General features: G+C 40.1%; 2 protein-coding genes across 2 annotated transcripts in view; one reads left to right on the forward strand and one right to left on the reverse strand.

Annotated features, from left to right (window-relative positions):
- C2H1orf146 (chromosome 2 C1orf146 homolog) lies at positions 1–24,680 on the forward strand. Its single transcript, XM_060232188.1, has 6 exons — positions 1–44; positions 1,113–1,236; positions 2,043–2,136; positions 11,727–11,895; positions 22,095–22,173; positions 24,132–24,680. The coding sequence occupies exons 2-6, from the start codon at positions 1,168–1,170 to the stop codon at positions 24,264–24,266; spliced, it is 546 nt and encodes a 181-aa protein (XP_060088171.1). The 5' UTR covers positions 1–44; positions 1,113–1,167; the 3' UTR covers positions 24,267–24,680.
- GLMN (glomulin, FKBP associated protein) overlaps positions 24,398–27,834 on the reverse strand; it is a 32,106-nt gene continuing 28,669 nt past the window's right edge. Inside the window, exon 18 of the mRNA XM_060232186.1 lies at positions 24,398–27,561. Coding sequence (XP_060088169.1) covers positions 27,445–27,561 — 117 coding nt within the window. The 3' untranslated portion in view covers positions 24,398–27,444. The remainder of the gene's footprint in view (positions 27,562–27,834) is intronic.

The following is a 27,834-nucleotide window of genomic DNA, read 5'->3' on the forward strand; positions in this document are numbered from 1 at the left end:
CATGTACCTCTAGAGTTCCGGCAAGTTTAGAAACCTGCAAACAGGTACTGTTTTAAAATGTACATGTGTGTTTCTATTGTTTGTGTGTCTTTAAAGTTGAGCAGGAAACAGAAAGCACTTAATAGGGAAGGGTCAGCAGCAGCTTCCTTTTGTTTTGCTTTCGTTTTCAGACCAAGTAACCAGACCCAGTAAATGTGTGTGTGTGTGAGAGAGGGAGGGTTGCCAATCCCCACGTGGGGGCAGGGGATTCCCCTGTTTGGAGGCCCTCCCCCTGCTTTAGAAAGTGGGGGGGGGGGAGGGAGGGAAATGTCTACTGGGCACTCTATTATTCCCTATGGAGAACAATTCCCATAGGGAATAATGGGAAATTGATCTGCGGGTGTCTGGAGCTCTGGGGGGGGGGGGTGTTCTTTGAGGTAGAGGCACCAAATTTGCAGCATAGCATCTGATGCCTTTCCTCAAAACACCCTCCAAGTTTCAAAAGGATTGGACCAGGGGGGCCAATTTTGTGAGCCCCCCCCCAAAAGGTGCCTTTATCCTTCATTATTTCTAATGGAGGGAAGGCATTGAAAAGGTGTGCAGTTCCTTTCAATGTGATGGCCAGAAGTCCCTTTGCAGTTCAATTGTACTTGTTCCAGCCTTGCTCATGGCCCCACTCCCAAAATCCCCTGGCTCCACCCCCAAAGTCCCCAGATATTTCTTGAATTGGACTTGGCAACCCTATTTCAGTGGGATATAATGCCATAGAGTCCACCTTCCAAAGCAGCCATTTTTTCCAGGGGAACTGTGGCCTGGAGGTTAGTTGCAATCCTAGGAGATCTCCAGATGCCACCTGGAGACTGGCAAACCTAAAAGTAAAACTAATGATCCTATTGTATTCATGTTTAAAAATAAATGTCAGTGAATTTAATGCAGCTAGTTAGTCCAGAGTGATTTTAGCACCATAGTTTGAGGCACAGGTCTTCTGTACTTGCAGATTCTAACTGCCGTTCTTGCTCTTATCATCACTGCTGTCCACTAAAATAAAACATGCAATGCAATAAAATCCCTCTTATATTACTATTGTTTAAAAGATGTGAACAGTATTTTTACTGTCTTTCCACCAACACCAGGTAACATTCCTTGAGCCTTTCAGAAGAGGGTGGCTGGGGTTTTATTGCGGACAAAATGGCTGAAAGTGATGGACAAGAAAGTGCACGATGGATTACAACGGTAATCATGAGTTCCTCACTTCAGGTATTCTATGTTACAACTATGTAATGTTATTCTAGCTACCCTTTAAAAAATTCTAAGTTTTAAAATAAATGGGAGCACCACTTGGCAAACATAGCTCCATCAAGGAGGGTTATTTAGAAATTCCAGTACAGAAAATACAATGATTTGTACATCTAGAGAATCAAGGCTTAAGCTTTAGTGCTGAAACTTCCTTTAAATGTCAATTCTGTGGAGCAACAGTGGAAGGAACATAAAATTCATTTCCTTCAATAAGTTTTGAGTTAACTGTGAGTGCGTTCACACACACTAAATAACTTGCTTTGCAATTGGATTTTTACTATGTCAGAATAGCAAAATCCACTTGAGGTTGCCTTGTGAAAGCACCCTGTGTCTCCACATGACTGAAAAGAATGTTAGAGATTACAGATTAGAAGGTATGGGTTGCAAATAGGTTTCAGACCTACATTTTCTTTTTAGACGTTAACCACTGGAAACCCACAACAAAAATTACTATTAGAATGAGCATTTGTCCAATATAGCAGGGGTGGCCAACATTAGCTCTCCAGATGTTTTTTGCCTACAACTCCCATCAGCCCCAGCCATCAGCCATGCTGGCTGGGGCTGATGGAAGTTGTAGGCAAAAACATCTGGAGAGCTACTGTTGGCCACCCCTGCAATATAGCATGCATACAAAAGCATCATTAAAACTTACATCATTATGTACTTAATGCACATCATTAAAACTTTCTTTGAATATGTCAGCATTTTCCAATTGAAATACTGCTTCAAGGACTGAAGAGTAATGTAATGTTTCATAATGCACTTAGGGTCATGACATTTCAGCCTCTCTACAAAACCAGCAACATCGGATTCGGTATTCAGATTCAGTGGAAATTGGATCAGTTATTTTCTCCCTTTCAGGTACAGTATATTACTATTGGGGTCAGGAAGCAATTTTCTCCAGGCCGTCTTGTGAATTTCCTGCATTGTCCTGGGAGTTGGAATAGATGGTCCTGGAGGTATCTTCCAACTCTATGATTCTATTTAAAAAATGTCTGTAAATGTGGCAGCACAGCATCAGGACCACAAGGCTACTGACAATTACGGTAATTTTTGTTGGGAGCCATGGCAGTTAGAATGGGTGAATGGTAGATAGCTAATCTCTGTAATGTTAAAGAATCTTGTAATGGCTAAATTTGGTGAATATTTTCCAGGATGGGTTAAGTATGCTAAATAATCTATAACACAGGTCAGGTAGTGAGCCCTGGCTTTCATAATATGGATAGCATTCCTGTTTGCTTTTTGCTCTTATTTTCTTTAACATTCTGTACAGCCAAGAAATTAACAGGGGCTCCTTTTTGAGGTAGAAGACAGGGAATGTGTCTATACTCTGGTATGATCTGTTTATCTGTTTTTATTTTATAATTTGTATTGATTTTAACTATAAAAAGAAAAAGCATAAGCATAGATACAGAAACATTAAAGATGGGGAGGGGTGGATACAGAGTGGGAGACCAGAAACAAAGAGAAATGCAAATATATCAGTTGCATTTCTATCTCCAAATGAAATACCCAATTCTTTCTACCTGCAAGCATTAAATTTTCCCCTTATGTTTTACCATCTTTATCTTTCATTATACACTTTTTACTAAACTATTACTTAAAACACAAGTCTAAACTGTTCTTCTTCAGCACATATAAGTATAAAGAAGTCAGAGAAGTCTCAACATAGAACTAACTGGCTAAGCTTTACCATATTAAAAATACAGACTAACTTGTTATTTTAATAATGTCGTCATTAAAATGAGCATAAGAAACAAATATATTTACAAGTCTAGACTATTCTTCTTCAGCACATATAAGTATAAAAAAGTCAGAGAAGTCTCAATATAGAACTAATTGGCTAAGCTTAGCTATATTAAAAATACAGACTAACTTCTTTTTTTAACAAACATATTAAGAGCAGATCTACCAGATTACAGAATAATTGTGTTGTCTGCCTTCTTAAAAATTGATCCAAGTTAACTATTTATTTATATAAAATTCTTTTCAAAACTTTTCAATCCTTTAACTCTTATATTCATATTGCTCTAGGAGGAGCAACTTAATATGACCCAAAAATCTCACTTGGCCTTTTAAAATTGCGTGTCAGTTCTTGTCGAGAATTCCATATCCAATTACCCACAGAGAGAGAAACAGTTCAAAGACCCTTCTTCCTAAAGTTTTCCACATCTTGATTTTTTTGCTGAGATGTACCTTCTCTCTCCTTTGTGCAGTCATCCCTCTCGGTAAAAATAGTAAGGATCCCACGCCACTTGTTCCTCTCGAAAAAACTTCAATCAATCTCAATTTCTGGTCCTTCTTTTTAACTGCGCCATAAGGTTCCATTTTGGTTTTCTTCTGTTTGTTTCCAAGCAGATCACTCTCCATTTCCAATTCCACACACGTCACCAAGATCTCTTTAACACTCTGTTCATGTAGATTTGAGATTTCGCTAGCTTTCAACATTTGCTTTTTTATCAACTCTGTTAATTGGATTTATATCCAAGTTTGGTAACCATTATATCTTTTTAATAAAACATTTTGCTTGGTGATGTCATTTTTCTCTACCAAATAACTCAGTCTATTAATCCAAGTTGAAAAGTAACTCAGAGACCCAGTTAGTCTGTCTCTCCAAATCTCCTCCAGCTGTGTGTTTTGATTGTTGCCATTTCAGTTGCACTCAGGCGGCAAAGACAAATCTCTCTAAAATATATCTCGTTTTTGTTCAGACCATATTATAGCCAGATAATAGTCTCATTAACACATATTCAATTATAATCCGGGTTGATTTGAGTATCTGTATTCAGTCTAATTCAAATTGTTGCCAATGCTCAAAGTTGTTCTTTGTCTTTTCAAAGCCTCATTCACAGGAAAGTGTGTGTGTGGGGGAAATCCACCTCTTTCCTTTCCTTTGAACTGTCCCGTTTGTTGTTATGTAAAACGACCCATTAGCCAGTGGTATTGAAAACAAACTTACTTGCCGAGTAGAATTGCCGTGCTTGAGGTAGGAAAGCGATGTATCAGAAGCTTGTTAAGAAAAAAAAAGAGCAAGCAGTCGGGTGTTCACCTCTTACTGCCGTAATGGCGATCATGGCGGTGGAGCTTTGGGGCATACAAGAAGGACAGGAACAGCCACTGCTATGCCCTTGGCTGCTTGCAAAGCCCCATGCCGAAAGGAAACCCCTTCAGGGTCTCCCTGGAGATGCCACATCTGTGGCACCTCTCCAACCGCCTGATTCAGGGGGGCCGCTAGAGACAAGCTCCGCAGACCCCACTGAGCTCAAGGTGACATAACCCAGAAGACTGTTTATTTGTTTTTAAACACTGTACCTGCTTTTATGACCCATCAAGTTACCAAGGCAGTGGGCTAAAGGTAGCATTATCAGTAACAACATTTTTTCTGGATTTCTAAGAGCAAAACAAAATAATGGACTGCAGAGATTTCATTGCAGTTTTGGTGAGAGGTGCTAGGTTTATGTATCAGGAAAGTCAGTGGCTAGCACATTGTTAAATTATAGATGATTCAGAAACTTTAACTTCTGCCCTATGTGGTGGCCTGTTTGTTGTCAGTGGACATTAAATTAGTACTAAGGCTCATTCACTGGCAGGGACCTATGAAGCCCTTTATGACTTGGGGCCCACATATCTGAAGGACTATCTCTGAGAATATGAACCCATGTGCAATAGTGTTCCTCACAACAGGGTCTCTGAATAGTGTTCTCTCTCATGAGAATATGATCCACTATGACACAGTCTCACAGTCTCCAGACTTTCTGTTGCTTCCCTGCACCTTTGGAAAAGCTCACAGGAGTGTGGTAGGCACCTAAGCTTTCCAGTGAGGCTGTAGAACAGCGTTCTTCAGGAGAGCTTGTGGAGCAGCTTGAAGGTTATTGATGTAGGCCCTGGCTTTTTTGTATCATGGTTGAATGGTTCTAACAGATGGGTATTTTTGTATATTTGCTGCTGGATGCCATCTTTGGGGTCTTGACAATATCAACAGAAAGGCAAGATGCAGCTAAACAGGGTCAGCCATGGTTTGTATTTGGATGGGAGACCACCAAGGAAAAGCAGGGTTGCAATTGAAACCACCTCTCTTTATCTCTTGCCTTGAAATCCCATGAAGGGATGCCATAAATTGGCTGCAATCTGATGGAATAATAATAATAATAAAAATAATTTTTAAAAAATCAGGCAGTGGAGGGGTGCCACAGGTGTGGCATCTCCAGGGAGACCCTGAAGGGGTTTCCTTTCGGCATGGGGCTTTGCAAGCAGCCAGGGACATAGTGGCGGCTGTTCCTGTCTTTCTTGTATGCCCCGAAGCTCCACTGCCATGATCGCTACCACGGCAGTAAGAGGTGAACACCCAACCGCTTGCTTTCTTTTCTCTTAATAAGCTTTTGATGTATCGTTTCCCTACCTCAAGCATGGCAATTCTACTTGGCAAGTAAGTTTGCTTTCAATACCTCCGGCTAATTGGTCGTTTTACATAACAACAATCGGGACAGTTCAAAGGAAGGGGAAGAGGTGGATTCCCCCCCCCCACTTGCCTGTGAATGAGGCTCCAAAAAGATAAAGAACAACTTTTAGCATTGGCAAGAATCTGAATTAGACTGAATATAGATACCTAAATCGACCCGGATTATAATTGGATATGTGTTAAAGAGACTATTATCTGGCTGCAATATGGTCTGAACAAAAATGAGATATATTCTAGAGAGATCTGTCTTTGTCATCTGAATGCAACTGAAATGGTAACATCCAAAATCACCAAGCGAAATGTTTTATAAAAAAGATATAATGCTTAGCATAATTTCTCTGAAGCAGGACCTTGGTTCAGTGATTAAAGAGCAAATAGGAGCTTTTATGCTGAAAGCTAGCGAAATCTCAAATCTACATGAGCAGAGTGTTAAAGAGATCTTGGTGACGTGTGTGGAATTGGAAATGGAGAGTGATCTGCTGAGAAACGAACAAAAGAAAACCAAAATGGAACCTTATGGCGCAGTTAAAAAGAAGGACCGGAAATAGAGACTGATTCAAGTTTTTTTGTGAGGAACAAATAGTGTGGAATCCTTCCTACTTTTACCGAGAGGGATGACTGCATTAAGGAGAGAGAAGGTGCATCTTAGCCAAAAAATCAAGATGTGGAAATTTTTCAGGAAGAAAGGACTTTGAATTGTGTCTCTCTCTGTGGGTAGTCAGATATGGAACTCTCAATAAAAACTGATATATGATCTTAAAAGGCTAAGTGAGATTTTTAGGTTATGTTAAGTTGTTTTTCCTAGAGTAATATGGATATAAGAGCTAAAGGATTGAAAAAGTTTTGAAAAGAATTTTATGTAAATAAATAGTTAACTTGGATTAACTTTTAAGAAGGCAGACAACATAATTATTTTGTAATCTGGTAGATTCTCTCTTAGCAGATAAAGATATCTGTTTCTTATGCTCATTTTAATGTCTCTCTCTCTCTCTTGGCTTGGCTTCGCGAACGAAGATTTAAGAAGGGTGCAATAGTCCACGTCTGCTGCAGGCTCACTGGTGGCTGACAAGACCAATGCGGGACAGGCAGGTCCGGCCACAGTGGCTGCAGGGAAAAGTCTGATTTGGGGTTGGTGCTGTAGCAGTGCGATTCTTCCTCAGTCTCCTTTTGTCCTCAAGACCAGCTATGCGTGCGTTCTCAAAAGAAGAAACAGCCTGGTGGATGGTGTGCCTCCATGCTTTGCGATCTGAGGCTAGGTCAGACCACTGGTGATGGTTGATGCGACAGGTGCCAAGGGATTTCTTCAAGGAGTCCTTGTACCTCTTCTTTGGTGCCCCTCTATTTCAATGGCCGATGGAGAGTTCACCATACAGGGCAATCTTGGGAAGGCGGTGGTTTTCCATCCTAGAAATATGCCCTGCCCAGCGCAGCTGCGTCTTCAACAGCAGTGCCTCGATGCTGGTAACCTCCGCCCGCTTGAGAACTTCAGTGTTGGTCACAAAGTCACTCCAGTGGATGTTGAGGATGGTGCGAAGGCAGCGCTGATGAAAGCGCTCAAGGAGTCGCAGGTGATGACGGTATAAAACCCACGATTCGGAGCCGTAGATGAGGGTTGTCATCACAACCGCTTTGTAAACATTGATCTTTGTGCCTTTTTTCCACACTCTTTTGTGCAGTCGGCCAAAGGCACGGTTTGCCTTTGCCAGCCTGTTGTCAATCTCCTTGTCGATCTTAGCATCTGAGGAGATGATGCACCCCATGTAGCTGAACTGCTGGACTGTCTTCAGAATTGATTCACCCACAGTGATGCAGGGAGGGTGATAATCTTCCTGGGGTGCAGGCTGGTGGAGAACTTCTGTCTTCTTCAGACTAACTTCTAGGCCGAATAGCTTGGCAGCCTCTGCAAAGCAGGACGTCATATGCTGCAGAGCTGATACCGAGTGGGAGACGAGTGCAGCATCATCAGCAAACAGTAGCTCTCGGATGAGTTTTTCCATTGTCTTGGAGTGGGCCTTTAGTCGCCTCAGGTTGAACAGGCTGCCATCGGTGCGATAGCGGATGTAGACACCATCGTCATCATCTAGATCTACTGCGGCTCTTTGAAGCATCATGCTAAAGAAGATCGTAAAGAGAGTTGGCGCGAGAACGCAGCCTTGCTTTACACCTGTGCCTATTGGGAAGGGCTCCGAGAGGTTGTTGCAGTGTCTGACTTGGCCTCGCTGGTCATCGTGTAGCTGGATGATCATGCTGAGGAACCTTGGGGGACATCCTAAACATTCCAAGATTTGCCACAGGCCTTTCCTGCTAACGGTATCGAAAGCTTTGGTAAGGTCGACAAAAGTCACATACAGAGCCTTGTTCTGTTCCCTGCATTTCTCTTGGAGCTGCCTGAGAACAAATACCATGTCGGTGGTGCTCCTGTTAGCTCTGAAGCCGCACTGGCTCTCTGGGAGGAGTTCTTCTGCAATGGCGGGCACCAGTCTGTTCAGGAGTATTCTGGCAAGGATTTTGCCTGCGATGGAGAGCAGGGTTATCCCCCGGTAGTTGGAGCAGTCTGACTTTTCCCCTTTGTTCTTGTATAGGGTGATGATGATTGCATCGCGAAAGTCCTGTGGTAATTTGCCTTGTTCCCAGCAGGTGACAAGTACTTTGTGAAATGAGCTATGTAGTACTGTGCCCCCATGCTTCCAGATCTCTGGTGGAATTCCATCAACTCCTGCTGCCTTGCCACTTTTCAGTTGCTTGATGGCTTTAACAGTCTCTTCTAGAGTGGGGATCTCATCCAACTCTGTTTTCACTGGTTGAAGTGGGGTGAGGTGAATTGCTGAATCTTGAACTACGCGGTTGGCACTGAAGAGAACCTGAAAATACTCCGACCTCTGGTTCAATATGGATGCCTTGTCTGTGAGGAGCACTTGGCCGTCTGCACTACGCAAGGGACTCTGAGTCTGATATGATGGACCATATACTGCCTTCAGGGCTTCGTAGAACCCTCTTAAATCACCAGAGTCTGCACACAGCTGGGTTCTCTCAGCAAGCTTGGTCCACCACTCGTTCTGAATGTCTCGAAGCTTGCGCTGGAGGTTGCTACATACAGCGCGAAAGGTTGCTTTTTTCCCAGGACAGGAGGGCTGAGCAAGATGTGCTTGGTAGGCAGATCTCTTTTTCGCCAGTAAATCTTGGATCTCTTGATTGTTCTCATCAAACCAGTCCTTGTTCTTCCTTGTGGAGAACCCGAGGACTTCTTCAGAGATCTGCAGGACGGTAGTTTTTAGGTGTTCCCAGAGTGCTTCTGGAGAAGGGTCTGTGGGGCAACTGGGGTCCTCAATTCTTGACTGGAGTTTTGCCTGGAAGGCAGCTTTAACTTCGGCTGACTGGAGACTGCCAACCTGAAACTTCCTCCGAGGGATACCTCCTCTCCTGGGTGTGGGTTTAAAGTGAAGACGGAGATTGCAGCGTACAAGACAATGATCCGTATGACATTCTGCACTGGGCATTACTCGGGTGTGTAAGAAATCTTGAAGGTCTCTCTGGCGCACCAGAATGTAGTCAATAAGGTGCCAGTGCTTGGACCGTGGGTGCATCCAGGTTGTCTTCAGACTGTTCTTCTGCTGGAAGATAGTGTTGGTGATGGTGAGCTGGTGCTCCATGCAGAATTCTAGCAGGAGGCGCCCTATGTCATTGCAGTTGCCAATGCCGTGTTTGCCAAGTACTCCTTTCCAGGCTTCCGAGTCTTTACCTACTCTGGCATTGAAGTCGCCAAGGATGATCACCTTGTCCTCTGTAGGGGTCTTCCATACGAGGTTGTGTAGATCAGCATAGAACTTGTTCTTTTCTGCAGGATCTGCTTGAAGGGTTGGGGCATACACACTGAAGAGTGTTGCATGCTGCTTGTTTTGAAGTGGGAGGCGCATGGACATGATGCGATCTGAGTGACCTGTTGGCAGGTTTTCGAGTTTGGAGGCAATGGAGTTCCTGACCATGAAGCCAACGCCAGAAAGGCGGCTCTCAGCCTTTGACTTACCTGACCAGTAGAGGGTATAGCCAGCACCGTGTTCTTGAAGACTACCGTCCTCAGGGAAACGGACCTCACTGAGAGCTGCTATGTCGATATTCAACCTGAGAAGTTCGTGGGCAACTAGAGCAGAGCGTCGTTCAGGGCGACCACTGTCTACTGTGTCAAGCATGGTTCTGATGTTCCAACACGCAAGCTTTAGTCTTTGCACACTTTGTGAGGCAGGTGCATGCCTTTTCTTTGTTGTTATTTTTTGACCGCAAGTAAGGATGCCCGTTGACCGCGGCTAGCCAACTGGGGTGGAGGAGACGAGCTTTGTTTAGGCCACCTTTTCTAGGCCCCTCTCCGTGTGGAGCAAGCAGTGCTGTCCCTAGATAAGGCTGCTTGGCCGTTCAGGGTGCTGCCGAAAAATGCTTTCGTCTCCGGGTTAGCATCAGGCGACCAATACCCTGAACCGCCTACATGCAGGATCGGGACTGCGGCTTCCAGTGGCACCTTCCACCTGCCGTTTCGCCCCTTGCCCATCGCTGCAGGACTTGATGCGTTGTGGGTTGTGTATGTGGATATGCCCTTCAGACCTGCGCAGAGCAATTTTTTAGGTGAAGCCCAGTGTGCGCGGTACTGGCTCCACCCTTTCACCTGGGGGTCATCTGCCATGGCCCAGTAAGCCGGGACGCCGGCAGCGAGTCCTCCAGGTGGTAGGTGTTACATTAACGAGCTCTATCTGCCCGGGTTTGATGTTAGAGTTTTCCTTCTCTTAGGCTGGCAAGGTTGATGGACCCAGCCTGCCCATCCGGTTATACCGCCGGACAATTCGGTCGCACCATGACGTAGCAAACTCTGTGAAAAACGGGGGGGACCAGCGAGAAGGTGTTGCTACGGATGCAGTAATGCAGGGGGGGGTGGGCTCCCTCTGGGTATCCTACCCCCCCAGGGAAAGTGTATGCGCAATACATAGCCTCTCCTCTCCCGGTGTAGTGAATGCCGCGTGGTCACTGTCTGGCTATGCCTGGCAGATGGTCACTGCAATGGCCTCTCATTTTAATGACAATATTGTTAAACTAACAAGCTGGTCTGTATTTTCAATATGGTTGAATTAAGCAGCAAAAAATCAAAACGTGGAAATCTTTCAGGAAGAAGGGTCTTTGAACTGTCGTTCTCTCTGTGGGTAATTGGATATGAAATTTTTAATAAGAGCTGATATGAGATTTTAAAAGGTCAAGTGAGATTTTAAGGATTGAAACGTTTTGCAAAAAATGTTATATAAATAAATAATTAGAATAAATTTTTAAGAAGGCAGCACAATTATTTTGTAATCTAGTAGACCTGCTCTTGGTATGTTTGTTTGGAGAGATTGTTTATACTGAGACAGATAAACTATTATGTTTTATTTTTAGCTTATTATTTTTTTTCTCCCTGTGTTCTATGACATTTTAAATCTGGGGGGGGGGTTCTGCTTGAATTAAGTTAGTTAGAAGGATAAAGATATTTGTTTCATATGCTTATTTTAATGACGATAATGTTAAACTAAAAAGTCAGTCTGTGCTTTCAATATGGTTAAATTCAGCCAGCTAGTTCTTTATTGAAACTGCTCTGACTTTTTTATACTTATATGTGCTGAAGAATTGTTTAGACTTGTATTTTAAGTAATAGTTTAGTAAAAAATCTATAATGAAAGATAAAGATGGTAAAATATAAGGGGAGAACTTCATACTTGCAGGTAGAAACAATTGGGTATTTCATTTGGAGGTAGAATTGTAACTGACATTTGCATTTTCCTTTGTTTCTGCTTTCCCACTTTGTAGCCACCCCTTCCCCTCTTTAATGTATCTATGCTTGTGCCTCTTCTTTTCGTAGTTAAAATCAATAAAAATTATAAAACCAAAAGAATAACAACAATAATTACTATGGATAACTCTCTGTGTGCTTTGTTTATCTTTATGAGCAGTTAATATGAGAACCTTTCTTCTTGCCCAGGTGTTGCATTTTTATTGGCCGATGTTCAAGACTTGTTTCTCACAAATACAGAACCATTCTTTGACAGAATAAAGAAGTTCATGACCATTCATAGAAATGGATTTTTGTTGTTGTCAGCTGCCCTTCACGGATCAAAAGAATGGGATGTAATGTTCAGAGTTCAGCAGAGGTATGAAATAAATACATCATCAATAGTTTATGTTATTACTAAAGGAAAATGGTAGTATTGAAGTTCATCATTTGCCCAGAATAGACAGAAGTTAACAAGATTTTACTCTAGCCACATTTGTGGACTTGAGCCCTCAATTGTTTAAATTTTTTTTAAAAAAATTAAATTTAAATTGGAGATGGTAAACTGTTACAAGCCCTCCATTTGTATGAAAAAATAAAAAGCAAGCTGAAGGTGAAGATGAAGTTCAGGAAATACAGAGTAAAAAATAATTTCCAAATATAATCCCAATGTAATCAAGAAAAAATAGGAACCATTCATAAGAGCAATATTTGCCCATTTATCTAGTTTTGCCAAGCTTGTTAACACATGTCAAGCCTGACAATTCTCAAGTTTTACTAAGATAGTTTAATACCTAAAATGACTAAGGAATCTCAAGACCGTGTTCAGCTCTTTGGAAATATATGCTCCATCATCCCACATGAAATTGATTTTGCAAATTTCATTGGAAACTAGCCAAAGCACAACAGCATTGTAAATGTAGCTTGTTGACATACTGCCCTATGCAAGAAAGTGATGCTTCTTGCACAGTATGATGCTGCAAAATTAGTTTGATAATATGGTGCTTTTCTGGAAATGTAACCGTTTAACAATCCCAAAGTACAAGTATAATTTACTTTTTAAAAATCTAAAGAACTGGTAAGAAATGTTACTCACACTGAGTGCTGACTGCTTGTTTAAATGCTACTTAATTCTACGTATGTACGCTCAGGGCTTTTTTTTAAGCAGGAACACACAAAAATGCAGTTCCAGTTCCAGGGGGTGTAACCTGATATGCAAATAAGTTCCCGCTGGGCTTTTTCTGCAAAAAAAAAAAAGCCCTGTGTATGCTTGAGATTGCAACATGGATTTTATTAGTTTAAAAATGATATATGGTTTTTAATGGCCCATGTGAGTAAATTCTCAGTTAGGGAGTTACCATCCCAGATAAATAAGATCAGGACTTCTGATAACCACAGACTGAGTCTAATACACACACACATGCACACACACAGAGGTTATAATTTATGTAATACATTTGTGCCCATAATGCTTTACTGTTAACAAAAAATGGCAAGCATCAGCCCCAAGGAGGCAGTAATTAAAATTTCAATAGCGTAGAAAAACCAAAAGGTAAAGCATGAAGGAAGAAACAGATATAACTATAGTTAGATGTCTACGTATGCTTATGTGTTATTATTAAATTATTCATTTATTACAAGTGTGCAAGAAGCTGTTTTACAATAAGTCAGACCATTAATCTCTCAAGGTCAGTACTTTATGTTCTGACTGGCAGCAGATCTCCAGGGTTTCAAGCAAAGACCTTCTGCATCATCAACTATTTTATTCTTTTAATTGGCAATGTCAGGGATTGAACCTGGGGCCTTTTGCATGTAAAGCAGATGTTCTACCCTTGAACCACACGCATTTCTCTTCAAATTTCGTTTGCACAAATAAGGCTGCTAACAAATAGATTGGAGTTACAGTAACATTATAATAAAGCCTATTCTCAACAAGGAAATCCCAGTATTCAGCTAAAAAGCAGTAAACACAGGGTCCCCCCCAGGCTTTTCCTGGTACCTAAATGCCAGGCAGTAATGGAAGCTCCCAGAGAACACTGTAAGGGAGAGTGTTTCAAAGGCATGTTGTCCCCACTGAGAAGGCACTAGCCCCACCATCTGACCTACCTCAGATGGTGGGAGAACACAGAGAGGGGCCACTTAAAATAATCTTAGGGACCAGACAGAATAAATTTAGGGTTTGCTTCATCTAGTAGAGAACTCTGGGAGGTAAAGAATGTGTTTCGAGGAAAAGAACAGAAATAGGTGTGCACCTATTTAGGGTATTAGCAATAACAAGGGAGAATAGACAGAATCCAAAATACTTCCCTATTGGCATAATTTGATATTTGATATCGCAGTAAATTATTACAAACAGTTAAACAATATAGTTTCCTAAAAACATTTTCCATTGATCTCCAGTGATGCCTGAAGATTTCATTATACTTTAGTATTTTCGTTAGGGTTCCCAAATCCCCCGCTAGGCCTGGAGACTTCCGATTTGGAGCCTCCTCCCCCCGCTGGCCATAAAAGGGAAAGCGGGGGGGAGGGGAGGGGGGAGAACGGCAGCCCTTCCCACCCAGCCCCGATCGCAGCAGCCAGAGCTCTTCCGTTTTCTCAGGCTGCTTCCCACCCCCAGTCAGCTGGCCGGTGAAGGGAGGGGAGCCCAGCCACGCCCCCAAAGGACCATGTGCCTTTGCACCTCCGGAGGTGAGTTCTGTTCTCCTGCATCAGATTTCCCAGAAACGGGGGGGGGGGGGGGTGGAGAGGGAAATGTCTTCTCATAGGGTATAATGGGGAATTGATCTGGAGGTTTCGGTGGCTCTGGGGGAGCTGTTTTTTGAGGTAGAGGCACCAAATTTTCAATATAGTATCTAGAGCCTCTTCCCAAAGTATACCCCAAATTTCAAAACGATTGGACCAGGGGGTCCAATTCTATGAGCCCCAAAAGAAGGTGCCCTTATCCTTCATTATTTCCTATGGAAGGAAGACATTTAAAAAGGTGTGCTGTCCCTTTAAATGTGATGGCCAGTACTCTCTTGGAGTTCAGTTATGCTTGTCATACTCTTGTTCCTGGCTCCGCCCCAATGTCTCCTGGCTCCACCCCCAAAGTCTCCTGGCTCCACCCCCAAAGTCCCCAGATATTTCTTGAATTGGACTTGGCAACCCTAATTTTCGTGCTGAGCAGGAATCAAGTATACAGCTCATCAGAGCTAATTGTAGGTACGCAGAGACAGCAGGCCAACAGCAGTTTATTTTTATCTCTGCATCAAATGAGTGACTATTCTAATGGTGTGTTTGATTTCCAGATACCTAAAACCAGAATCAACTTAGTTAATAGTTTTGGCACATTGTCAATTGGTACAGCATATGGAAGTAAAACAGATGACTATTTTTGATGTGCATTAGTCTTCTGTTAACTTTAATAAGAAGCTGTATGGTGACCTTTTGTAGTCTTTCTGCAATCACGCACTATATTTTAGCAAACAGGAAGGACAGTCATTTTATGTAAAAACATTTTTTTAATATTCTACAACATATTATATCATTATTTCATTTACTTCTCTCAAATAAAAGTCAATATGTTGCATCACATTTCCACCTCCCCTCCTCCCTTTCAAGACTTCCCCAGTGTTACTTACAATATAAAAGCAATAAAGGTAATTTAACATTTTTTAAAAAAAACTGTTCAAAAAGAAAAAAAGGAACTTATACTTCTTTATGGTTATTACCTCATTCGATTAATGATCCAATATATTACTAAATTAAGTCATATTATCTACCTTATTATAATCTTTTAAGAAAGAACAGAATATTTTCTCATACTCTCATTTTAACTATCATTGTTGTCTCAGTAAATTAAAAATAGCTGATAAACAAGTTATCCATTATCAAATATCACCATGTGTCCTTTCACTCTCCAATGTTCTTCCACATAGTTCTGAAACTTTCACCATTCATTATTAAAAATTTTCCATATCAAGTTCCTTTAGTGTTCTTGTTAATTTGTCCATTTCACTCCACTGCATAGTTTTCATAACCCAGTCCCATTTTTCTGGACTTTTATTTTGCTTCCACAACTGCGCATACAATGTCCGTGCAGCTGAAAGCATGTACCAAAGTAGTGTTCTGTCTTGCTTCGGAAAATTTTCTATTTGTAATCCCAACAAAAAGATTTCTGGTGCCTTCTTCACTTTGTATCCCAAAATCTTTGACATTTCTTGCTGGATCATTTGCCAATATTGTACAGCCCTTTCATAAGTCCACCACATAATAATAATAATAATAATAATAATAATAATAATAATAATAATAATAATAATAATAATAATAATAATAATAATAAATTTTTATTTATATCCCGCCCTCCCCGCCTAGGCAGGCTCAGGGCGGCTAACAACATATCCATACAATAGTTATACAAAACTTTTAAAATCCGCATTAGTCTTAAAAACTGTTCTAATTTACATTTAACAATAATTTAACAATAACAGTGTTATTTCTGGTGCTATTCTGTCAGTTAACATAATGGCGAAAATCACTTAGGCGGAAGTCACTTAGGCGAATCCATCAGTTCAGCAATCCTTCAATCAGCAGTCTGCAAAGGCCATCCTAAAAAGGTAGAAGGACCCTTCATGTTTTTTACATTTCCAACATCGATCAGACATCTGATTATTTGTTTTCGACAGTTTTTTTGGTGTCACATACCATCTATACAACATTTTGTAACAATTTTCTTTTATGTTATTACATGTCGATATTTTCATAGAGTTCTTCCACAAATATTCCTATTGTTCCATCTGAATTTCCTTGTTTATATTAATTGCCCACTTTATTTGAGATTTTACCACTTCTTCCTCTGTAGACCATTTCAGTAATAGCTTATATACTCTTGAGATCAATTTTACGTCCTCACCAAACAGCATTTTCTCAATTTCTGTTTGTTCTTGTCTTATTCCTTCATTCCTAATATCCTGCTTCAGTAGACTTTTAATTTGTAACCATTGAAACCAATTAAATTTATAATCCAATTCTTTCACCGATTTTAATTCTGCTTTGCCTCCTTGTATTTTTAACAATTGTTTATATGGTAACCATTTCTCTTCCTCAATATTTGAATATAACTTTATTACTTCCGTTGGCACAATCCACAATGGTTTCCTCTCATCTCCATATTTGTGGTATTTCAACCAAGTTTTAAGCAAACTACTTCTTACATAATTATGTGAGAAAAAACCATCCATTTTACTTTTCCCATAGCACAAATATGCATGCCAACCCAAAACCTTTCCATGGCCGCCTAATGTTAATAATTTTCTGTTTAATAACACTATCCAATCCTTAATCCATACCAAACAAACTGCATCATGATATAGTCTTAAATCCGGTACTTGGAAGCCTCCCCTTTCTTTAGCGTCTGTCAGGATCTTCATCTTAATTCTTGGTTTCTTGCCAGCCCATATAAATTCCAAAAGTTTCCTCTGCCATTTATGAAATTGTTTATCTTCTTTCACTATTGGTATAGTTTGAAACAAGAACATTATTCTTGGTAATACATTCATTTTTATTGCCGATATTCTACCCAGGATAGACAAATTCAACTTATTCCATTTTTGTAAGTCCACCTCAATTTTCCGCCCAAAGCTTTTCATAGTTGTTTTTAAATAAGTCAATATTCTTTGTTGTAATTTCTACTCCTAAATACTTTACTTTAGAGGCCACTTCACAGTTTGTTAAATTTTGTAATTCCATTTGCTTAGATTTTGACATCTTTCTACACAATTTTTTTTCTCTTTATTTACATAAAAGCCTGCCAAATCACCATATTCTTTTATTTTTTGGAGCAGCAACGGTGTAACTTGAGTTGGGTTTTCATTTATAAACATTACATCATCTGCAAATGCTCTGTATATGTAAGAAAAGCCTTTTAATTTCAAACCCTCTATCTCCTTATCTTCTTAAACTTGCATAAGCAGTATTTCCAGCATCATTATAAATATCAAAGGAGATAGAGGGCACCCTTGTCTTGTTCTTTTTCACATTGCTATTTTCTCTGTCAAATCTGCATTTATACAAAGTCTTGCTTGTTGGTCAGTATATATTGCCTTTACCATTCTAACAAAGTCTTCATCCTAATTTTTCCATTACTGCAAACATAAAGTCCCAATGAACATTGTCAAAAGCTTTCTCTGCATCAGCGAAAAGCAAAGCTAATTCTTTTTCAGGATGTTTTTCATAATATTCTATTATATCTATTACTGATATTTTCTCTTAATTGCCTTCTGGGGAGAAACCCTGCTTGTTCAAACAAGTAACAAAACTATTCAAATGCTGCTTCAGGCGTTCCGCTAAAATTCTAGCATATATTTTATAGTCATTATTTAGCAATGAAATTGGTCTATAGTTTTTTACATTAGTCACATCTCTGTCTCCTTTTGGTATCAACGAGATTACTGCTTCCTTCCAAGTATTAGGTATCTTCCCATCTATTCTTATAAAGTTCATCAGTTTCTGAAGTTTTGGAAGTAGAGTTTCTTTAAGAACTTTATAATATCTTGCTGTAAAACCGTCAGGACCCGGAGCCTTCCCTGGCTTCATTGAGTTAATTGCTGCTTCAATTTCTTCCTTACCAATTGGGTCGTTTAAGATCTTTTTCATATTGTCCGTTAGGGGTTTAGGATTAATTTCCTGTAAATAGGCATCTATTTTCTCTTTTTCCCCTACATGACTTTTATACAAATTTGCATAATACTTATAAAACTCTCTTTTGATTCCTTCCTGGTCAACAATTTCTTTGTTGCCCAAACTAATTTTATTAACAATTTTATTTTCCCTTTTTTTTTCATTTGCCAGGCCAAATATTTTCCAGCTTTATTTGCACTCTCAAAAGATTTTTGTTGAAGCCTTTTTAAGTTCCATTCTACTTCTTTATTTAACAAGTGTCTTAGTTGGTCCTGTAGAATTCCAATTTCTTTTAAAATCTTCTTTTTCCCCAGGTCTCTTTATAAGCTCTCTCTCCTTCTTCTTAATCTCCTTCTTTATGTCTGTAATTTGTTTCTCTTTAGCTTTTCTGTCTTTATTAATCAATGTGATTAAAATACCTCTCATCACCGCTTTTTAAGCATTCCACACCGTTTGATATTGAACGTCCTCATTTTCATTTACTTGGAAAAAGGCTTTAGTCTCTTTTTGCAGAGATTCTACTACCCCATCTTTCTGCAGTAAATCTTCATTTATTCGCCATCTTAAAGTCTTTTTGGTAGGTTTCGCAGACCACGTTATTGGATTATGATCTGCTCTTATTTTCGGAAGAATCTCTATTTTTTTTGTTGTAAGTCCCCAATTTTTTGTACTCCATAACATATCAAACCTTGAGAAAGAGTTATGTCGAGCTGAGAAGAAGGTATAGTCTCTAACTGTAGGATTCTTCTCCCTCCAAAAGTCTACAAGATTTTCTTGCTTGGCTAATTCAAAAAAAGACTTTGGTAGTTTACCTTCATTATTCTTCTTCCCAGATCTGTCAAAAATATTTTTAACTGTACCATTAAAGTCTCCCATTAACATGATTTGCTCATATGTCTCTTGATCAAGTTGCTGCATAATGTCCTTAAAAAAAGAATCTTTTGCTCCATTAGGAGCATACAGTCCCAATAGCAAAGTCTTCTTGTGGTTCATCATCACTTGCACTGCAATATATCTACCATCATCGTCCTTAAAAATCAATTTTGGTTCCAATTCCTGTTTTGCATAAAAACCATGCCTCTTTTTTTCTCCTTAGCCAATGAAAAAAATTCCATACCAAATTGCTTATTCCACAAATATTTGTAATCCAATCATTTAATATGTACTTCTTGTAGACAAATTATGTTACATTTTTGCTTCCCAATCCAATGAAAAGTTGCCTTTCTTTTTTGTGGGGAATTAAGTCCATTTACATTGCAAGATAATAATTTGTAATCCATCATGGTTTCTATTTTAATCTGAACCTCCAAATTATTTATTCTCCACCAAAAACTTCTCTATCTTCTGAGTGCTTGTAATGGTAATCCTCTTCCCCTTGTATTCAAAAACCAATCCTTCTGGGAGAATCCATCTATATCTCATTTGACTCTCTTTCAATTGCTCTGTCAGTTTTTTATATAATCTTCTGTCACTTAAGACTTTCCTTGGTAGTTCTTTCATAGTTCTAACATCACTGCCTTCCACAATCAGCTTGCCTTCATACTGTTTACTAAGAATCCTTCCCACCAAGTCTCTTGTTACACATCTCACTACCACATTTCTTGGTAGTTTATTTTTCTTTGCACATTCTGAATTGACCCTGTAAATATTGTCATAAAAGTAATTGGTCTCCTCAGGATCATCTCCAACATATTCAGCAATAATCCTTATTATGTATTTCCTTAAATCACCATCCTTTTCAGGCACACCTCTCAAATGTATCTGATTTTACATTGATTTGCAGTCCTGCTTTGTCCTGCAATTTTTTAATAGTGGAATCCACTGTATTAATTCTTTCATCATGGTCTTCCACCTCTTGGATTTTTTTGGATACTGATTTAAACGCTTTACTGAGAACTTCTATATCTTTTTAAAATTCCTTCTTACAATCACTTATAGAATCTTTAATCAGTTTAGACAATCTAGCTTCCATGGCATCCATCTGTTCTTTTTTATCATCCTTTTTGCCCTCTTCTAGTGTCTTGGATCGTGTCTGTAATGGTTTTGGGGCTGACATTACTGCCTTCCCATTATAATATAGGCTTTACAATTGAAGTCACCAAGTTCTTTTTAAATGGTCTAGTCTTATAGATTAGGGCATGCCCTTTCAGAAAAGCCCAAAATCGCCGTCCTCCTATGCCCCTGGGTCCAGATATTAATTTTAAAAAAGTTATAATTTCCCAAAATGGTTTCTCTATGGTTTAGTCCTAGAGCGGCTTAAAAAACCTGTAGTTTTCCCTTCCCTTGATGGCCTCTTCCGCCCACACTTGCCACAAAGTCTTGTTATCTATGGTTGTGAAGTCTCATGATGTTCCCAGACGTCATTTCCTGTAATGACTTGTTGATCTGCAGTTCTTCCATTCTCGGAGGGAGTGACCACAAAAATTCCAAACAATATCAGCTTTTGCCTTTTTTAAGCCTCATATCTGTTTACCTCAGTCCAAGATTTCCCCCTCCTCCTCCTTCTTTATTATTACAAGTTGTTTATGTGTCCAGATCTTCGTTTGCCTTCCAATTATTTCCCAATTTAGTCCCGGAACAACAGATAAAAATACCTTTGAAGTCCCGACATCAAACACACTGGTCTGTTTCTCATCCATGATTAATTAGCCCTTAAGAAGCTTGGCACACGTTGAATTTATGTCGATTTAATTACCCCAGATACCCTCTATAGACGTTGGAAGCTGTTCTTCTCCGGAGACTTTTCAAAGCCAAAAAGAACCCCCCCCCCCCTGGGATTTCTCATTAGCCAGAGTACCTCTCCTCAGAACTTTAAGCATATTTGGCCATCATCTTGCCTAGATGATGTAGACAGCAGGTATTAAAACACCTTCTCTGTCCAGAATAGAGGGTCTGGTGAGCTCCCCCACTGGAAAACTCGTCAATTCTCCATGAAATCCAAACCGGAAGCCAGAAGGATAGTCATTTTTGATAAAGTGAGTGCCTATGCAGGTGGGATTCTCAGTCTGATTTTGTTTCTTCTACTGCGGCATAGGGGAAAAGTTGGTTATTTCTTTAAAAGCTCGTTTGTTTGCCCAACCCTTCCAAAACTCAGAGAGGCTTACAGAATTTAAAATAAGAAAATACAGTAATGCAGTAGAATTAGGAACAACAAGCAAGAGGCAGCAGTCAGTAGTCAAAACTACAGTACAACAATCATAAGACCCAATAAAACTACTAAAATAGTCAGGAAAAATATATCAAAACCAGCAGGTAAATTATAGGACTGGATCTAGTAGAAGATCCATTTAGGTCCATGCAGGTATCTCTGTCTTTCCAGCTTTCCCCTTCTCCAAGCAGTCATTTCTGAGCCTGGGAAAGTTTATTCTCAGGGTCTCAGGATCCATATGGAATAGCAGACTCATTAATTAAGAAGGTGGAAGGGAGTAAAATTACAACCTTCTTCCTCTTCTGTCATTCACTCCCTCCCTCCTACAGGCTCCTTTCCCACAAAGTAAACTTGTTTGCACTTTCGTTGAACTATAATTGTCAGTTTTATCAAACACTGAAGGTAGTAAATGCAGATTTTTCAGGGTCCAGAGACAGAAATGCTCAGTTATGAGTGGGGGTACAGGAGGGCAGGCCTTAATAATAGGATTAGCATTCCTTAGCTGTGTTTTTCCTTCCTCCATGGCCTTTGCTTAGTACTTGTCTATCTTCCACCATCATCCCTGAGTTAGCAGAATCCCAAATGCTACATCCAGGTTATGTTTTAAAAATATATGCTAATAACTGAGAAGATAAAATTGTATGTTTTCTTGGTTCAGATATGGAATTTATGTAGCTTGGCAGTTATACTTTTGCATAATGCTAGAACTCATGACAATGCCATAAAAGTGTAAATATGTATGACCTATATTTATGATAACTGTTCTTCAGATTCCTGGGCAGCAATTTACGAATAATTCCCGTCCACAATAGTGCTGAAGCTGTTAAACTTATGCTGACTATTGCAAAGGTAAACAGGAATATATTTTTCTTACCTGATAATTAGTATAAAAACTCTTCTGACATGTCTTCAAACAAGTAGTTTCTGTTTTCAAAATTTCTTGACTGTTGCTGCACAGGTAGCTCCACCAAGTATTACTACAGTATCATTACTTTGAGCTTTTGGTGTAGCTTAGCTTCTTAACTGAATCATTCTTTCCAGCCCCTGCAGTATTCTTCACAGGTTTCCCAGTTTTTCTTCAAAACTGTGGGGAGTTTTTTCAGACTGCCTTTTGCAGAGGTCTGAAATCATAGGGGGGAAAAAACAAAACAGGAGTGCAACAACTGGTAAACAATACTTTGTGAGTGGAAAGGAGTGGAAAAACTAATGCAGTTAAGAAGCCAAGCTGCAGCACAAACCTGGTGTGGAAAATCCATACATCTAATAGTAAAGTGGCTGACCCCCAAGCAAATCGTGAAGACAGCAAAACTGGACTAGCCACATGCAAGACCACTAGTCTATCAAGGTTGGTATTGTCTACTCAGACTGGAAGTGGTTGTCCAAAGTCTCAGGCAGAGGTCTTTCACATCACCTATTGCCAGATCCTTTAATTTTAAATGCACTGTCCAAGCCACCAGCTGACTTGGCTTGAATAGGTGATTTAAACAGACACAGGCCTTCTCCAAGCCAACCAATGGGGTGGTGGTGGAAGCTTTGAGAGCCACACAATAGGTGTGAAAGAGCCACAGTTTGGCCACCCCTGATCTAGTCCAACCCTCTGCACAATGCAAGAACTTCACAAATAACTCCCCCCCCCATACATCCCCAGTGACCCCTGTGCCATGGCCGCAAGACGGCAGAAACCTCCAAGATTCCTTGCCACACTGGCCTGGAGAAAAACTGCTGACTAACCCCAAAGTGCTGACTAGCATTTATCTAGGCATGTAATGTAAGAAAGGGCCACAAGAACTAAGCACTGATGCAACCCTTCCTGCCCTCCTTCTCGTGATCTGCCTAATTCACAGGATCATCATTGCTGTCAGATGGCCATCTAGCCTCTGTTTAAAACAGGGGTGGGGAACCTTTTTTCTGCCAAGGGCCATATGGATATTTATAACATCATTTGTGGGCCATAAAAAAATTTCAACTTAGAAAACAGTGCTCCACCAAGGGAGAATGATTCAGGCCAGCAAAATTAATGCAAATAATTGTTTTTCTATTTGAAGTCATGTGGGGAGAGCCTAATCTGGCACACACACACACACACACGGCCTGCCGCCCTAGGCAAAAGCATAGGTCCAGGGCTTTTTTGTAGAAAAAGCCCAGCAGGAACTCAGTAGCATATTAGACCACATCCCCTAATATTAGCAAATTAGGTCACACTCATTAGCATATTAGGCCACACCATCTGGGATAATCAAGTGCAAACTGAACTGTGACAGTAACTTTTCCAGGTCCTGCAGCAATTCTGGCCTGCCAGCCAGGCCCCAGGGAGGCTGCTGCACAGTACATCTGGGCCCTGTAATCCCTGTCTGGCCCTGGGAAGGCTGCTGCACAGTGCGGCTGGGCCCCACAATCCTCGCTGGTCTGCCAGGCCCCAGAGAGGCTGCCACATGGATCGGTTCAGCCCAGCAATCCCCGAGGACAACATCAAGTGACCTCGAGGGTCGCATACGGCCTTAGGACGGAGGTTCCCCACCCCTGGTTTAAAAACCTCCAGGGTTTTTAAGAATAATTAGATTTCTAAGAATGATTAGGAGGGAATATCAGAAGTAGTACACCTGCTTTGCATGTGAATGGTCCCAGAATCTAACCCTGGCATCTCTGAAAAAAAACCTGAGACCTTTCTCTCTGCTGAGGTCACCAGAGAGCCACTGCCTAACAGAGCAGACAAGGCTGAGCTAAATAAACCAATGATCTATTTATGTAATTAACATATAATGTAAACTATTAGTATAACCTGTTGTATTTCTTTTTCCCCTCAAAAGACCACTTCAAAACCATACTTGGACAGCATTCGCTATAGAACGCTAATGGCAAAAACACAGATTGTAGAACAAAGTCCAGTTTGGAAAATGCTTCATCAGAGCCAACTTGATTGCAGCTTATTAAACACTAGTTAAAGTTTTATTATTTATTTGCAACATATCTTTGCTTTTATTTATTTGCAATGTATCTTAATTTCATGTTTCAAAAAATGCACTTCAAAGGAATCCAGAATGTTTCCTATATAAAAACTAAAGACACATTAGAGTTTGTTTAAAGTTTTATTTGTCTTTTGGCATTTAAGAACATGAACAATGAATACTGAGTATATTTAAGCTCTGAGTGGAAACTGGCAACCGGATAGTCACAGAAGTAACATTGTGAAAGAACATTCATTATTCAAGTGCACAGACGAGTAACATGTACATGATTACCAGGAGGCAGTTTATAGCAAAATAGTTGTTTATGCATCTGTATTTCAACTTCTGTAAGAATAACATTTGTTGACATTTCCCTCATGAACGGAAATAAACATCTCTTTTGTATTCAAGAGCTATCTTTTCCAATCAGTGAATGTTATCTATCAACCTGTACATTCCAGTCCAAGGGATGTGTTGGAACACATTCATCTCCAGGAATGACCAGGCAATTTTCCATAGAGAAACAGCTTTTGATTTGCAATATCAATTCATATTCAGGTTTTACTCAAGATTACTCAGTTCTTTCCTTTGTTGGGAGAGTGCTTGTTAAAGCTATCCAACAAGTGTTAGAAAATTGTTGCCATGCCCTTTTATATCACAGGCCCATTCCCAAAGCATTTACAATCTTGGCCATCTCAATTCCTATACTTGGCCATTTCACTTTCTATACTACAACTCCAGAAAAGCAAGTGTCAAACCATTGCAAATTTGAGTTCTGTCCCAGTTCAGAGTCAGCTGTATTTTTAACTGTCCAGTAACTGTTTCCAGTAACTAATTCAAACTGATTTAACTGTGTCCAATAACTGATTCAAACACATTTCATGAAGAATATTCTGACATTATTTGCTTGCAAAGTAAGTCTGTAAAATGAGTTGGAAACTCAATTTGAAATGTATGGTAGGTGTAGAAATGTTTTAGCAGTTCTAACATAATTATTTTATAAATCACTGGGTTACATTGCCTGAGATAAAGTAGCTGGGCCTAAATTTCCCCCCTCTAGCCACTAGAGAATACTTTCCTTCCAAGATAGAATCAATGCGTATTGCTTACTTAATTTTTAATAAGCTTTGTTTACAATTTCCTGCGGTATAAACTAGTTATTGAACTGTATGAAATATCAACAGTGTTACAGTTCCTTTTCTTCCCTAGGTCTTGGTCTTTATTAAAATCACTTTGTCTATACTGAGCACAATTATAAAAATAAAAAATCCTAAAGCATCTGCATGTATCTTCAAACCTAAAAACAAAACAACCTCCCCACCCTAAACAACCAATATAGAATTACAATTTTAGGAGGAAAGTCTCAGACAGAGGCCAAAAGCAAAAACTAAACTTTAGGTCTAGCCATCGAGGGAGGCTTTGGGCAAAATAACAAAGCAATTAATAATTTATTAAACAGATTAGAACAGCTAAATATGACTTTACTCCATCTTTCAAATTGAACTCCTTTCCCTCTGCCTCCTCACAGCTGCCCTCCCTTTTTAAAATTTAATCTCCCTAAGGCTCTATCTTTTTTAGTAAAAATGGTAAATAACTTTCCTTCTTTAGATATGGTAAAATGGTGGCAAGAAGGAAGTGCAGCACCAAGAATATACAAGGGGCTTCCAGACCCCTCTACCCTGAGGCCTTCCTGGCTAAGCTTGCCACATGGGAAGGCAAGCTTATACTGCAGCACCAGGAAGACTACCAGTCCTTGGTTCTACCTACCAATCTCTTCTGCTCCGTCTCCTCTTTTCAAATAGCTCACCAGGAAATAAATATTCTCCAAATATAGCTGGAGCAGAGAGGTGCCTGTACTACCCCTCAGGAGGATCAGTAGCCAGGCACTCAGGAGATTCTATTTTCAGTTGATTCCATTGTTGGTGTTCAGTTCTGGTTCGAAGTTCAGTTCCAGTTCACTGAGAAAACCCTCTCTGAACCAGTTACTGAGTCCAAGTTTGTTTCATATCCGTGCTAGAAAGTATTTTTACGGGCAACATAGGCACATCCCTGTTTTTTGGTCTCCTTTGCCATATTTGGGGTATCTTCTCATAACTGCATAGTTACTGTGCTTGAGGACAGGAAATAAAAGAAGCATGGCAATTCTATCAGTTCCTGCTGTTGCCTTTTTCTTGAAATTATCTGGAAATGTACAAGTGAAGGGCCCATGGAACACATGCCTAGCCACCTGCATTACTGCCCTGTGGCTCACATGGTGGCAGCTCCTGCTCTTCTTGTCCACCAGCACTGCCACCTTTCTGTGGCTCAAGCAGAAGTGATGGTGGGGACCATTCCTGCTCCTTCTCTTCAGCCTGCTTCAGCATCTGCCAAGTGTCGCTATCCGTCTATCTGCTCTGCTGTGAGAAGAGATGAGGCTAGGCCAACAGTTCAGTTCTGTTTGTCCCATTTTTAATATTTTTTCCCACAAGCCTAGAGGTTCCCTAAGTTTGCAGAAAGTTCTCCATATCTCTCTATCTAGCCCCAGTGCACAAACTTAAGTATCTACAGATGCTATATCAAGAATTTGATATATAGATATCTTGGAATTCTGCACTAGAAGTGCTTTTGTTGGAACAAGATATGCATAAACCTGCATTATCTGAGCTGAATAGTAAAGACCCATGAGAATCTTTTGGAGCCCTGTTTCCTGTGCTGAGCCCTAATTCGCTCAGGAAACATGTGACCTCCAACTTCCATCAAGGGCCTGTTTCCATCCCTGCTGTTTTTCCAGAGAGATATCCTTTATGTCACAGTAACAGAGTGCCATGCAGTACTGTCGTGTGTCATGAAACCTCAAACTCTTGTGCATGCATCCACAAGTTTTGCCAGCCAAAAGCAGAGGTCAGATGACTAAACCACACCAAATTTTGATAAAAGATTTTTTTTAAAAAAAATTAAAGCTAAACACAGTACAGGTATGTTGCAACTATGACACCACAGTTAACATTCTATGATGCAATCCCCCCCCTTAATTACCAAGATGAAAACCAAAAAAAGAAGAAAAATGTCTTGGGCTTCCTCTTCTAGCAGCTGGTGTACATACTATTTTGCACATAATTAAAGCTTGTTACTTTATCCAACAAGTCAGAATGAAGTGCATAATATGAAACATAATTGGGGTATGGGAGGCAAACTTTCACTTGATCCCAGCATTTGCTTCAGCTGCTATTTTTGTTTTGACTTCAATGAGTTCTTCTACTCTGGCCAGAACACTTTCTATTAAGTCAAATGTGAAGAGAGCTGACTGAAGAACCTGAAATGTTATGGGAAATTAATGTTATTTTTTAGGTTATACGCATTTATTAGTTTCCCACTCCCCAACATAGTTCTAAATGAACACAAGAATTCCACGGAATTCTTATTATTGGATTTTTGGGCGGATTCACTGATAGATAAAACCATCAAAACTTTTGTCTCAACATTGGTTGCTTCTGCTCGCTTGGTTATTGCCAGGAATTGGAAGTCCCCCACAAGTTCCTTACTTAGACAATGGTACCAGAAACTCTGGGAATAATTTTTGATGGGC

This window comes from Heteronotia binoei, chromosome 2, assembly GCF_032191835.1.
Source record: "Heteronotia binoei isolate CCM8104 ecotype False Entrance Well chromosome 2, APGP_CSIRO_Hbin_v1, whole genome shotgun sequence".
In the NCBI taxonomy this organism is placed as follows: domain Eukaryota; kingdom Metazoa; phylum Chordata; class Lepidosauria; order Squamata; family Gekkonidae; genus Heteronotia; species Heteronotia binoei.

Excerpts from the sequence above, each read along its gene's own strand:
- C2H1orf146 (XM_060232188.1), top strand. The coding sequence starts at position 1,168 with ATGGCTGAAAGTGATGGACAAGAAAGTGCACGATGGATTACAACGGTA. Across the intron at positions 1,237-2,042 it reads TCATGAGTTCCTCACTTCAG|GGTCATGACATTTCAGCCTC; the intron begins GTATTCTATGTT and ends TAATGCACTTAG. Across the intron at positions 2,137-11,726 it reads AGTTATTTTCTCCCTTTCAG|GTGTTGCATTTTTATTGGCC; the intron begins GTACAGTATATT and ends CTTCTTGCCCAG.